Genomic DNA, 14,685 nt, shown 5'->3' with positions numbered 1-14,685 from the left:
AGTTATAACAGACGCGTTGTATAAATAATTTGAAAGACAGCTACATTGAAGTAAAGCAGGCTATTAAAATCATTCAACACATTATTACAGCCAGATAATTCACAATAAAATGGCGGTCACAGTAGCCGAGCGGTCTAAGGCATGTACTGTCTTCGCTCGCTTGGAAACCGGGATCGTGGGTTCGGATCTGTTTCCTGTGAGGTACGAACTGAATTCTTATATATTATTCTTATACACTACCGGTCACGGTAGCCGAGCGGTCTAAGGCATGCACTGTCTTCGCTCGCTCGAACTCTGGGATCGTGTTTTCGAATTCCACTTAAAGCATGATTGTCTCTGTGCGTTTATTCCGTGTTTATGTTGTGATGTATTTAGGTAGAGGTCTTGCGACCAGCTGATCACTCATCCAAGGTGTCCTGCCATCTGTGAAAAATAATTACGGATTCAATAAATGGCCTGGGCCCTGAATGGGCTTGAAGTGCCATTGAAAAAGAATAATAGAAAATATAAATATTAATATACAGAAGAAATAATAATTTGTAACGCCCTGTATATGGAGAATTGCAGTAAAGAGAGACGGAATGGGGTTGTATGACACCAGAAGAGGTGTAAGTGGGGAAGAGTGATCAGGCAGACAGAGAAACAGGCGTTCAGTTGCGGAGGTCAGAAGTGAGAGGTTGAATTCCATTAGATTTTCGTTCGGCGCATGCATGAGTAATCTCCTATCGTCATTTTCGCTAACACGATCAAAGGAGGCGCATGCGCAGAGAGAGAGAGATAGTCTGAGGAAAGGAGAGAGCACAGACACCATCATGACCCAACTGGGTACCTATAAACAGATGCACGGGCAACATTTACTTCTGTGTCTTGTGGTTACTGTAACGGATTTCAGCGTGCAATAAAATTTTCCGTAATGATTTTCATTATAATTTTCACATGAGTCTTTTTTGCTGCTTATGAAAGTTAGAGAGAGAGAGCCTGGAAGTGTTAAATATTACGTTCATTGTCTGAGGACTAAAGACACATCAGACTACATGTAATCAACTGACGAAATTATTGAATAAACGTTTAGCAAATTATTATTATTATTGACCGCATCTGTGTTCTAGTTGTCAGAATTCCTGGCTACAGATCCAGAGGTCCCGGGTTCGATTCCCGGCGTTACCACAATTTTCTGAGAAGTAGTGGGTCTGGAACGGGGTCCACTTAGCTTCGTGAGGATAACTGAGGAGCTATTGCAAGTAAATAGCGGCTCCGGTCTAGAAAACCAAGATTAACGGCCTTGAGGATCCGTTGCGCTGACCACGCGACACTCTCTATCCGCAAAAGTTGGCAGTAACTTCGGCGACAAGCGGCGGTCGCTCGGTCGGTATAGTTCTCCTGCGGACTAAAGGCCACGGAGTTTTGTTATTATTATTATTATTATTATTATTATCATCATCATCCGGGTACTTGTTTGATATCTGCTTGGAGTATTGAATAAGAGACACCGAGGTGAACTAATTAATAATTTGTGTTAATTTGAATTAAAATAAAGGAGACAAGAACTATATCAAATCAAATTTTAGCAACTTTTTATTCCACGAGACTATCCCTTAATATAGATAGATATATTAAACTTTTATTATAAATTAAAACGCAGTGGAACTAGCAATATAAACCAGTCATCAAATGCAAAACCCATTATTATTATTATTAGTCACGCAAACCCCTCGATACGCGAAAATATTATATAAATGAAATTCGTTGTATAAAATTCTAATGCTTTTCGTGAAAAAAAATAATTAATATGACTCATATTCTTCAGTCTAATTATGTTAACATTTCTGTAATCTCTCGTGGGCCTGCTCTGTGTTTAATCTTGAAATTGTTATTTGTTCTCTACATGTAGCGCTTTATGCAATAGCTCTTCTCACGGTGTGCGCCCTCGTCCCAGATTTTCTTTATTGCCTTTATGTGGCTCATTTTTAATATTAAGTTCATTATTCTTCATGTGGTGTCTAATATAATAAAGCTTCATACCAGTTTTTCCACAGCGGTCTGCTTCTGTGAGCTATTTTTGTGCATCCCACAGGTGTCTTGTGCAGTCCGCATTACAACATCCCCGTACAATGAAAGCTATTTATAACCCAAATTAAATGTTTCATATTAAGCGAATAATAAATTATAATAAATGAGGAAAAAATCCATTGAATGTTGCTGTCTCGTCACCAAAATGCAGGGCGAAATCGTGACATAAAGATAGGCAACAGATGTTTTGAAAATGTGGCGCAGTTCAGATATTTGGGAACAACTATAACAAATCAAAACCTGATTCAGGAGGAAATTAAGAAGAGACTGAACTCGAGTAACGCTTGCTACCATTCAGTCCAGAACTTTTGTCTTCTTGTCTGCTGTCCAAAAACATAAAGATTAGAATATACAAAACTATAACTTTGCCTGTGGTTGTGCAATGGTGTAAAACCTGGTCTCTGAAATTAAGGGAGGAACACAGACTGAGGGTGTTTGAGAACAGGGTCCTGAGGAGAATATTTGGACCGAAGAGAGATGAAGCTGACAGGAGGTTGGAGAAAACTGCATAATGAGGAGCTTCATAACTTGTACTCTTCTCCAAGTATAATTAGAATGATGAAGTCAAGGAGAATGAGGTGGGCAGGGCATGTAGCACGAATGGGGGAGAAGAGGAAGCATATAGGATATATGTGGGAAAGCCAGAAGGAAAGAGACCACTGGGAAGACCAAGACGTAGATGGGTATTAAAATGGATCTTAGAGAGATAGGTTGGGATGGTATGGGTTGGATTTATCTGGATCAAGATAGGGGCGGGTGGAGGGCTCTTGTGAACAGGGTAATGAATTTTCGGCTTCATATTTTGTTCATGTTTTATTTAACGAAACTGTGTAATTCAGAGTAAACCCATGTAGGAAAATCATATCGATAATTTAGTAAGACTAATTTACAGCCTTTAAAGAACCCAAAGCTTCATTTTAGAATTAAGAAAGCCCCCTCTCCTCAATCTTTAGGATTTATAATGTAAAATATTTCGGTAATATTTAATATCCTTATTACAGGTAAAGGAATTGTAGCAATATTAATAAATTACAATTTAATTTAACTAGTTTTCATTTTTACCCCAGCGTCTCACGAGAAAATAACAGAGATGGGGCCCCGTGTCTTGAGTGGTTTAAAACCTGAAGTCCGGGGAGACACATTAGTCATGTTTTGGGTAATGAAGTATCCGCGTGGTGTGATCTGACGTGATTTATCGCTTCCAGGACCTCCCTGTAAGAGTGAGCACGTTGGAACTTTCCAGCTCACTGTGGTTTCTATGGTGATGCTATGAAGTTCAGTTATTCAGTGGGTTTCCCCATGCACCGCGACTAATAGTCTATTGTACTTCCCCCTTTTAATTTCTACTGTCTCCATACCATACCGATACTGGTGCCCGCTATCTCCCCTTTCTGCCAGCGAGGTCGGCCCTCTACTGGCATGCTATGAAGTTAATTAATAGTCGAATTTATGACGACTACACGGGAGTCTGCGAGCCGGGATAGCGTAGATGGTATAGCGACTGGCTACGGGCTGGACGACAAATATAGTCGTAGTTCGAGTCCCGGTAGGGGCAAGAACTTTCTCCACGTCGTCCAGAGGGGCTCTGAGGTCCACGCAATCTCTTATTCAATAATTACCAGTGGTAAAGCGTCTGGAGCGTGAAGCTCACCCTTCACCTCCAGTTAGTGCCGAGGTCCCCCCATACGCTTTCATGGAGCAGTGCTTAATTAATTAAGCACAAGGACAACTTTACACGCGAGCCAGCGAGATTTTTGTTATGTTGTTACTTATGCACGTATCACTGTCTTTTACGAAACCGTGCTGTAATTGTAAAAAGCTTTTGTGTTTAAACTTTTAACTTCAGATCCATCAATCTAGTTTAGCAATACAACGATATTTCCGAGTTTCTTATCTGCTATCTTTGTGTGGACCTCACGACACTTCGGAACCGATTGATTACTCCCGTGGGATATCCTGTCTAATGACTGGAGAGAAGGGAAAGTTTTGTTACTCCCGAAACTGCGGTATAACCCGTGGCTTGATGACCATCTATCTGAACTAAGAACAGTCCAGTCGATCTTAATGACGTATGCTTTTTTTTATATTATTCTTTACGATCAGTTGGATACTGAGAACGTGACATGGACCCATCGGTCTTAAGGAATTGATGCTGTGATATATCGCCACTGAAACATATATCTCTGATATTTTCAGTTTCTTTTCGACAATATGGTCGAGTGTAATATTAAGAAGAGAACATGAAACAATTGTTTATAGCTCGGTATGAATAACATGAAAGTTTATTGGAAACATTGTTTCTATTGGCCTGTCTCTATGTCTTTACTTAAGCATGCTTCATCTACGAGCTGGCGGTCATCGCACCCTAACATCCGTAGTGTGACTAAATGCAGCTTCCGGTTTGTCCAGCTTATAACATCTCGGCACGCACCACACAGAAAACACNACCGGTACTGGTGCGTGCTATCAGCCCCGTTCAGCCAACAAGGTCGGCTCTCGGTACCCAATACTTCCCCCATCTACCAGAGGCATTGGAAACTACTTGGGCGGGAAACTTGCCTAATTTTGCTCAGAGGTCTCTTAGAGACATGAGGATCTTTTACGTGCCGTAAATCTACGACACGGGATCCACGGCTTAAAGTCCTTCCCGGAGAACTTGTTCCCTGAATTTTTCCTCCCTTAAAATTTCGACGACCTCCACCGCGTACTTTGAGTCATGAGGTGGGAACGTTACCCCTAGACTATGAAGGCGGCTTTTAGAAGCCGTTACTCAGCTGCTGTTCTTGTATATTTAACTTATCTGCCAGTCGTTCATCAGTGGGTCTACATACTAAAATATGTATTTATGTATTTGTCCTATTGAATTAACACTTAAAAATAAATTAAGATATAATTAATTGCTCTCACCGTCATGCCTAGTATCCCTATTCATAACTACCCTTCTGGTTACTGATTTTGTTTCCCCTGTTCTTCTTAGAACAACAGAAAACCGAGACTAACGGCCGTGGGGATCCGTTGCGCTGACCACGCGACAACCTCTATCCGCAAAAGTTGGCACTAACTTCACCGACAAGCGGCGGTCGTTCGGTCGGTATAGTTCGCTTACGGACTAAAACCACAGAGTTTGTTTTGTTTGTTGTTCTTAACCTCATGCCATACTTTGTTGTTTGAGGTAGAAAAGTACTTTCTCCATTGTGCTGTTACCTAAACTGGCCTTGAGGTTGTTATCTTTTTCTTTCGTTTGTCTGTAATGTAATTATTGTTACTGGATAAACTGACTTCGCTTTATTTGATTTATGAAAATCACTTTTTTTCCCTTGTCGCTACAGCTCCAGTGGGCCTAGGCCTACCTCCATGAACTTCGCCGTTCACTTCGGTTTTTCTAGATCTTACACATTCGGTAGGACTCCTTGGGCGGGTGATCAGCTCGTCGCAAGGCCTCTACCTGTACACAAACACAGAAAAACGCACACACACAAACTAAACATCCATGCCCTGAGTGGGATTCGAACCCACGATCCCGGTTTCGAAGCGAGCGAAGACAGTACATGCCTTAGACCGCTCGGCTACCGTGACCGGCAAAAATCACTTTAGTTCAAAAAAATACTCCTGGATAGATAAATAACAGCTTTCTAGTTAAATCCAGTTTCATAAATTAGCAAATTTATTTGGCCAGGGAATCATATATGATTTTCTCGATATAGATTGTAGGCCCTATACCTGAATCTGGGTCAGCCTGTAGTCCAAATGCGTTTCAGTACGACATGAACGCGCTTACCGCAACATTGAATTATTTGTGGTTCGACTGATAGAAGAATTTAAAAACGTAATCACCATCCAGTCGATATAACACCAATGCCAAAGGAGGCTAAAAGCCATTCGTGAGCTTTGTGGTTGCTATTATTAAACATTTTGAGCCCAAAATTTAAGCTCCTTTATTCTCGCGCGCATCGAACTACAATTTGGCTAGCATCATGTATTCAACATGGCCAATAGAATGTCGAATATACGTGTATATTTTGTTAATCACTTGAAACAGCGAGGAGATGCAGTATCTTTACTGACCGATCATTTCCCTTTCGGTTCTAAGGTAAAGCTCTCCCTGTAACCGACCGTGGAGGTCCATAGGCTTGTGAGATGTTGAGGTTCCCACATTTTTTAGACAATCTGTTCACAGATGGCGGTGAGGATGTCATCCTTACGTACCGGCCGTTCTTTACCCTCAGGAAGATTCCTGGTACTCATTTCTGTTAGAGGCTGAGTTGACGCCAGGGCCATAGTGCGGCTGGAAGGTTTAGGAAATTTTTTATTGCTAGTGGAGTGGGACTAAGTCCCTTGTACTGCGGCCACTTCTGGCCTATTGTACCAGCCCCAGATGATAGTTGAGGGTGATTGTGGAGCAATTGGTGGAATGAAGATTGGCAGGGGAAACCGAAGTACTCGGAGAAAACCTTCCCCAGCGCCACTTTGTCCACCACAAATCCCACTTGATCAGACCCGGGATCGAACCCGGGCCAGTGGAAAGCCAGCGACTAACCGCTTGAGCTATGTCGCGGCCATAATTAGGTAAAATGAAAGAATACACATCATCAGGACTTGAACCCGCTACCTTCCGGTGTTCCTGGTTTGGTTCTACTTCTGTTTATTATTAAATTGTCAAATCTGCCTTCGTTTGGTTTGGTTTTATCTGTGTGTGTCTGCGTTGTGTGATTCACCTTTAGTCCTGTTAATGCATAAGTGGCCTATGAGCTGCTGTTCGTTACCTGGACCATGAGAGAGATCCCAACGATGCCTTGAGACTTGTGCTGCGCTTCCGACATGTTGTGGTAGAGCTCCGCATTAAACCCGTAAAGCTGAATCTGCAACAGATACAAAATTACGTCACAGTCCGTGGGCTCTTAGGCCAGCCGCACACCAACTGCGTCAAGGCAAGCATCAAGACATGAGACAAAAACGCTCTCTTGCTTCATTCGTGATTCATCAGCATCATGACTCAGACCGGTATGCGGCAGTTTTCATAATCTAATTCGTTTCAACTGTGCTCCATTCTTTGCGTCATGTCGCAGACATCGTGTCTTGACGCATGCTGGTGTGCGGCCTACCTTAGTTGTGCAAAGCTGCTTTATGTAAAGAGAGAGAGAGAGAGACAGAGTTCAAGCACAAAACAGAGTCCTTGGATAATAATAATAATAATAATAATCAAAGTTCACGAAGGCAGGCCTAGGCCCACTGGGGCTGTAGTGCCAAGGGGGAAAAAATAATAAGGATCATCATAATAGTAAGGTTAAAGCTTTGCCTGTGCTTAATTAATTTAGCATCAAGTCATGAAGACGTTTGGGCAGTGGAGGTATAGCTCCACCTTTCTGAACCTGGACATTTGACGTTGTTGATTGGTCAGTTTTACAACCCGCCCCCTGAACTCCCAGGGAAAACCCAACAATACGAATTGACTAGGAGATGAGAGGGCCTTAAAGCACGTGCGGACACTGTGAATTAGAGAACAATATATTGGCCTTGCTGGGAATCGATCCCAGTAGTTCAACCCGTAGTCAGTCGAATTGTGATTGAACTATTCCGGCCAAATAATAATCATATAATAATATTAAACATTAATTCCTGTTAATAATACACAAGTCCACCATTCGACACTATTCGAGTCAGTTAAATCCAATCCATATGGCAATGATTTTCTTTCTTGGCAAAATTTAACTTACTGTTAACCTTTCATTTCATTTAGGCCTTACAGAAGTCTGTCCTTTGTTAGGTTTGTCGTTAAATTCTGTGTTTCTCGCTCTAGCTGTATGTCAAACTCAACGTAATATAGACGAATTTAAGTGTCATTAAAAAAGGTTGTAACCAAGGTGCTAATAAATCCAATCATGAGAAATAGAACCCATCATTTCGTCACGCGCACCATCCTACACGTGACAATATTAAAAAGACTATAAAAACCATAAGTAATTGTGTTAATTTTCTTCAATAAAATCTCAAACAAGAAAAATGTTATAAAAGTAGGAAATTAAAAGCAATGTGAAGAATATAAACGAGATAACTGAGAAACATCGAGTGGCATTTTAATTCTGATGATCTGCAAAATAATATTCCCCGATATTCTGTACTATGTAAAAGCATTACCAGGGTATTATAATAGAAATTGTAGGCATCATGTTATTCAGTAGGCCAAGTTGTCCAACATGGCCCTTCATTATCTTCTAATTAACAGCGACATGGCATGTAAACCTACGTAAATTTACAATCTTGGATAACCCCAAGCGGTGAAAACAAATATGGCTTCCTTTCGACTTTATTACTTGTAAATCTGTGTATAAAATACATATACACCTTTGAACATTTACTGAATATCTGAGTCCATGATCGAAGGGTCTTCCTGATCAGTTGATATTGTCAGAATTCATGTGTGTGTGACTTTAGACGGGTTGCATATTGGATAAGGATTTATTAACACCACTCGGAACTACAAGTAATTACAGTGCTACTGCTAATCTTCATACTTTAGAAATCACCACAACACACGTTAAGCCTTTTGCAGCCTGTTGAGTCTTAATCAGCCGTTTCTGGGCAACGGCTTCTAACATTGGAGATTCTACAGGCTTCCGCTCTCAAGTCCTCTTGTCACACCCGCCCATGCAGTACTCTTGCCCACTGTCAATTCAACTATATCGTTTTCTCTTCTCAGTCTCATTTGCAGAGCTCAACTATCGACTGCCAACCCTCAACTCTCGCTTAGTCAAGTCAAAGTCACATTGTGACTGATGGTCAGTCATACAGTCAGTCGGTCAGTCTTGGTGTTGAGCCCAATCTGGGGCTTATGACCAGATATTTATTACTCTTTGACAGTTTTAGTCTTGCTATTCTGGGGCGCCCTCTCAAGTGAGAGGACGGATCTATCTGTTGTAGGAGTAATTCATTGTCCGCAGTAGTATGTCGTTTGTAATAATGTAAGGGACATTTACATTTTACATGTTAAACATGTAAATAAATATATATAAATATATATGCAGGGCCTCAGTCCAGACTCAGTAGAGAAGACTATGAACTATTTGTAGTACTTCCTGCTACAACGGCAACGTAGTTACTTAAACGGTCGCATGCTTGGCCTCTGGGATCCTCGTTATATAGTCTCAGTTATTGCTTCCGTATTTGTTGCCAAGGGAACCCGTTTACTGAGCCGTTGCCTAACAATTAATGTCTACTTTGGCTTCACTGTTTCTGATTTCAGGGGTCATGTCACAATATTTACTTAGACAAGAAATATTCAGATTTAATGGGATGTGTACCGCTCGTCTACTGGGGAGATGTTGTCGAAGAGGCAATTCATTTTAAATTTCACGAGGATTGGAGATCATGGAAGGCATAGTAGCTGTCAGAAGCCGCCCCAGACTACGCTCCATCCTCATTTCTGTAGAAAGGAGAGACGCCATGCTTATCAATGGTCCAGCATGCTCATGAAGAGAGGCTGAGCTGGGTGGCGGGATACTACGAGCAAGATTTTAGGATAAGGCGTTCCAGAGTGACATGAAAAAGACGGAGCCTAGAGGGTTGGAATTGTACTTGGAGGCTGATGGGGGTGTCCGAATGTTCCGAATGGTAAAATGTCTCTTGGTAGCACAGTAGGCCCCATACGAAAGATCTCTTTGGATCAAAGAAAATATAAGAAAATTTCCATAACGGGAAGTTTTATATTTCTCAGCGCTTCACGTCATACCTTGGCCGTCTATTAATTCGGAAATATATGACATTTATGCAAAAAAGTTTGTTTCGAAACTCGCAGGGCAAGATATCGTTTGGGAGACACAGGATTAAAATGGGAGGATAATATTGAAATGTATTTTAGAGAAAAGTTAAAAGAGAGAATGGACTAGATTTACGAAAGTATTTAATTCAGACGAAAATATTAAAATATCGCAAATGTGTATTCTTTTTTTCTTTTGGCGCTACAGCTCCATTTTGGGTCTTGGCCTACCTTCATGAAACTCTCCGTTTCGCTTCTGTTTACTAGATCTTAGACATTCAGTAGGACTCCTTGTGCTGGTTATTACCTCGTCGCAAGGCCTCTACTTGTACGCAAATAAAAAAAAAAAAAAGAAAACCCACAAACAATGAACATCCATGTCCTGAGTCGGATTCGAACCCAGATCCCGACTTCCTAGCAAAGTTAGTGCATGACTTAGACGGCTAGGCTACTGCTGTCGGCAGCAATTCTGTATAGATAATCTAAATTTACATCATTTTCTATGTACATAGTAAATTTTTCGCTTTAAAATTCGTCTTCTCTTTGCTTTTACAGCAGTTTTAGTTAAACTTGCACAATTTGGATAAGGGTACTTAAATATCTTCCGTTTGAGAAGTATGGTTGCGTTTAAATGCCTTACATCGCCAAAGGATGAAAGTAATTTTCACATTTTTCCTATTCAGGACTTGGTCTCCGAAGGAGATTTTTCCTTTACGTGTTCCGATTAAAATGTTACATGCACTTCCCTTCCATGCGTGCTAATGTAGAACCCATCTTGACATTAATTAGGTCCACTGCTTCTATGGCATGAGGTTGAATGCATGTTACCATGTGGATCTATCATTTTGTTTCTGTCACGCGTCCATGTATACACACACACACACAGATTAATCTTGTAATTAACAGTTCTTCAGGGAAGTAAATATATGACAAATACATTTAAACACAGGGCAATAACTTTGCTACCCGCTAATAAAAAGGAGGAAATTTTGGGGCTAACACTCTTCAACCTGTAAAACAGTGGGCTGGTTCGTAATACATGGTTGTTCCCTTGTCACTAGGACGTAGTGTTTGTAGCCTGGTGTGGCTGAATATATTTCTCGTTACACCCAACTTCATGACCGAGGGTGTTTGAGAACAGGGTGTTGAGAAGAATGTTCGCACCGAAGAGGGATGAAGTGACAGGAGGTGGGAGAAAACTGCATAATGAGGAGCTTCATAACTTGTACTCTTCTCCAAGCATAATTAGAATGATCAAATCAAGGAGGATGAGGTGGACAGGGCATGTAGCACGAAAGGGGGAAAAAAGAAATGCATGTAGGATATTGGGTGGGAAAGCCAGAAGGAAAGAGACCACTGGCAAGACCGTAGGTGGATGAACAATATTAAAATGGATCTTAGAAAGATAGGATGGGATAGTATGGATTGGATTGATCTGCCTCATGATAGGGACCAGTGGAGGGCTCTCGTGAACACGGTAATGAACCTTCGGGTTCAATAAAATGCTAGGAAATTCTTGAGTAGCTGCAGAATTGGCGGTTCCTCAAGAAGGGCTCAGCTCCATGAGTAAGTAAATAAACCGACTCCACGAGAAGCCTCCAGTCTCTCAGATACCCAAGAACTTCCCAACTTTTTATGGAACCCGAAGGTTCATTATCGTGTTCCAGGAGCTCCCAATGATCTATATCCTTAGCCGCACGAATCCAGTCCATAACACCTCGTCTTAGTCCTCCAAGATCAATTTTAATATTATCCTCCCGCATACGTATTTACCATCCTAGTTGTCGGACTTTCCACCCAAAATCTGTGTGCATTCATAATAAGAACTAATAATAAGAAAAAGTGGAAGCAGTTAAGGCATTCATTAAGAGGAAGGCAAATACATCAAAATTAATAAGAAAGCAGTTACTTTTATTGTTCAACTGAATTTCTTTGTAGTATATGTACAATTGAATATGAGGACAGCTTTAAAAGTTTCGGTAATTCAAAATTTTCTTCAGCACGAAAACCTTTATGAAGATAGGAATATGAAAAATTAGTTATAAGTTATCTCGGTTTTCTCTGTTGCCATATTATGCGCAAAATTAAAATTATAACGAACGTAAATGTTTATTATATAGAATCGAAATTTACAAGATTATGATACAGGCTGCTATGAAAGTTTCTTACTTTCCGTCTTTTTTTTTTCTGGCTTACTTTACGATGCTGTCAATGCAGGCATTTCAGATGTGTAGCATCGCTTGATAAGGTGAATACTGAATAATGGATTATATAATACTCTAGTACTGAGCATTTTTCTGGAGGGCCTAAGGACATTCACGTAAAGCTCCAGCCAAGAGAGCTGGTGCATCGGCTGGAATTCGAACCGAGCACTTTCCTAATACAAGCTATAGAGAATTATTGCTGCAGCAACCAGCTCGCTCCTGTTTTTCACGTTCCGTCGTGTTGAGGAAGAATGGTTTAGTAGGGAAAGTGTTTTCGAGGGCCTACATAACAAAGCAGTGACGTATACCACCACACGTTCGAAAACATGTGCCAGAGAAAGACATTAATGCAGTCAAAGAGAATTCTATAAGGGAAAATTATACAAACTATTACTCATCTGTTATACAAAAAGTAAGAAAGTGGCTGATCCGATTATCAGTTACTAGTCGCAAGGTGCTTAAAGTATTGTCACGTGATTGTGTCACTGTATGCTGGTTTTAAGGTGTTAAATGGATTTATGGAACACTAACAGATCGTAACTACAAGTAACTAAAGCGCTGTCGCTAATTTACACGCTCTACAGTTCACTACACCAAGTATGAAACCTTCTCAGTCTGTTGAATCTTCACCGGTTGTCGCCTGGTAACGGCTTCTAATGCCTTAGGTTTCTCAGCTTCGGTGTTCACGTCCTCACTGGTTGGCGAATGTCTCACAACTCACTAAGTCGCTCACAAACACACCCACATCAAAGTCAAAGTCACTGACGGTTAATCAGTCAGTTAAGTCTTGGTGTCGAGCCCCATCTGGGGCGCATGACCAGATATTTATTACTGTTTAACAGTTTCGGTCTTGACGGATCATCATCAGGTGGATCTAAAGCAAATAATTAAGAGTTCAGTGAATTACAAGCTAAGGTTAAAATGAATTTTCTATCAAGATATGTAACATAATTTAGTATTAAAACTTTAAACATACTTTAAACTGAGGATGAATTCGCATATGGTTTCACGCATGTGTTGCAGGTGTATTGTGGTGAGCGACGTGCGTGTATGCGTGTGTTTCTCTGGGTTTCTGGCATGGAATTTCTTGTTGAGCGGTTGGATCGATGTGGTCGTTTGATGGAGGGGGTTGTGAATGGCTGACTGATTGTAACGGTCTTCCTGCTTTTAGTTATCTATTTCGACGGTTTATATATATATATGAATGTATGTGGTCCTACTAGCAGCTTAGTGAAACAATCACGTAGATTATAGATATAAGTTGATATGTTATACTGTACCGTGTATACCCGTTACTGGGTAATTACCTCAAAAAAAAAACAACGAAATAACATCCGTTGCTAGGCAACAGATTCTGAATAAACTCGTGTACGGCTCCGTTGCCGAGTGATGCCTTCGCGGGCAGGCATGCTCCCGCGGAAACGATTGGAGTAAAACAGCGAACAGCGTTTTCTACCGGTCCGTGCTGAGATGTTATAAGGAAGACAATTGGTGCAAGAAGACTTCATTCCCGTGTGAAGACGGGTTTCAATACCTTCACTGTAGTCCTGCGAATCGTAGAGGGCGACGAAAAGGGAACCCAGTGCCTGGAGTTATAACCAGCTTCGGAAATATTCTTTGTAGCTATTTTGCATGGACCATGCAGGAAACAGCCTGTATTGCTATGTAGGCGTGTTTAGTGATCCGTTGCCTAGCAATAGACGTCATACTGTTGCGCGCGTTGGCTTCTACGGGTGTGTTTACCGAGCTCACGTTACAGTACACATTTCTTGATAACTGATTCCTGTAACTCCGTATATTTCAATATAGTGAACAAAAACAGAGCTTAGAAAAATTACATGAAAACGAAAAGTGATCCACTAGACCTATTGGCAACGAATTTTAGACTTTTGTTTTCCAAATTATTGTAACGCTGAAATACTGATTGTTACTTATTAACGCTCGAAAACACGTTACTAATAACCAGCCCACCACACGCAAATGTACACATGCATTTTGTAATGGGAGGTCCGTTGTGAGCAAGTTCAGGTGCTCTGCCCCACATTGATATGTTTCAGCATCCGGTCGCACTGACTCGGAATTTAATTCACAGGGGCAGTCTTGAAGGCGCAGCTTTTTACCGTGTTCGTAGGTCAGCGTTGTGGTCCTTTATCGTGTAACATAGTTGTTTACTTTACATTGTAGCGCGTAGAGCCGTTTCTATTCAACGTCCCCGAAACGGAACAATGCTCTTTGCTAGGCAGCCGGTTCTTAATAATGTAAGAGTTCGACCACAACAATAGAGGATCTGTGTTTTCTGTGTAGTCCGTGCAAAGAAGTTTTAACTTAGACGAGGTATACAGCTTAGTCAATATACGGGCAGAGAAGATAAGGAGTTAGATGTGAAATGGTAGCCAGTTAGTTTCAGGAGTGTTGAGTTGAAAGTCCAGCTGTGGGCAGAAGACTTTATGTATGTGTTATCTGGAGTATGTAATTCAGACTGCTATAGCTCCTGTGTTAAAATTCGTTGTTAGGAAACGGCTAGTAGAGATTGTGATAGACTGCGGATACTAGTCTATGTGTAGTCACGAGTCGTGAGTGTATTAAGTGGTCAGTAAATCCAATATTCAATCCAAACCCCGTCTATAGTCACACTCACACTACGTGACAATATGTTTC

At 41.1% G+C, this 14,685-nt stretch overlaps 1 protein-coding gene across 2 annotated transcripts in view; it reads right to left on the bottom strand.

Moving 5' to 3' along the window:
- LOC111864640 (carbonic anhydrase-related protein 10) overlaps positions 1 to 14,685 on the bottom strand; it is a 346,880-nt gene that overhangs the window by 99,421 nt on the left and 232,774 nt on the right. For both annotated transcript variants that reach the window (XM_023852036.2, XM_023852029.2), the window contains one exon: positions 6,834 to 6,929. In XM_023852036.2, the coding sequence (XP_023707804.1) occupies positions 6,834 to 6,929 (96 nt within the window). The remainder of the gene's footprint in view (positions 1 to 6,833; positions 6,930 to 14,685) is intronic.

The sequence above is a fragment of the Cryptotermes secundus genome, unplaced genomic scaffold (genome assembly GCF_002891405.2).
Source record: "Cryptotermes secundus unplaced genomic scaffold, Csec_1.0 scaffold284, whole genome shotgun sequence".
Lineage (NCBI taxonomy): Eukaryota > Metazoa > Arthropoda > Insecta > Blattodea > Kalotermitidae > Cryptotermes > Cryptotermes secundus.
This window is presented reverse-complemented; position numbering and strand designations above follow the sequence as displayed.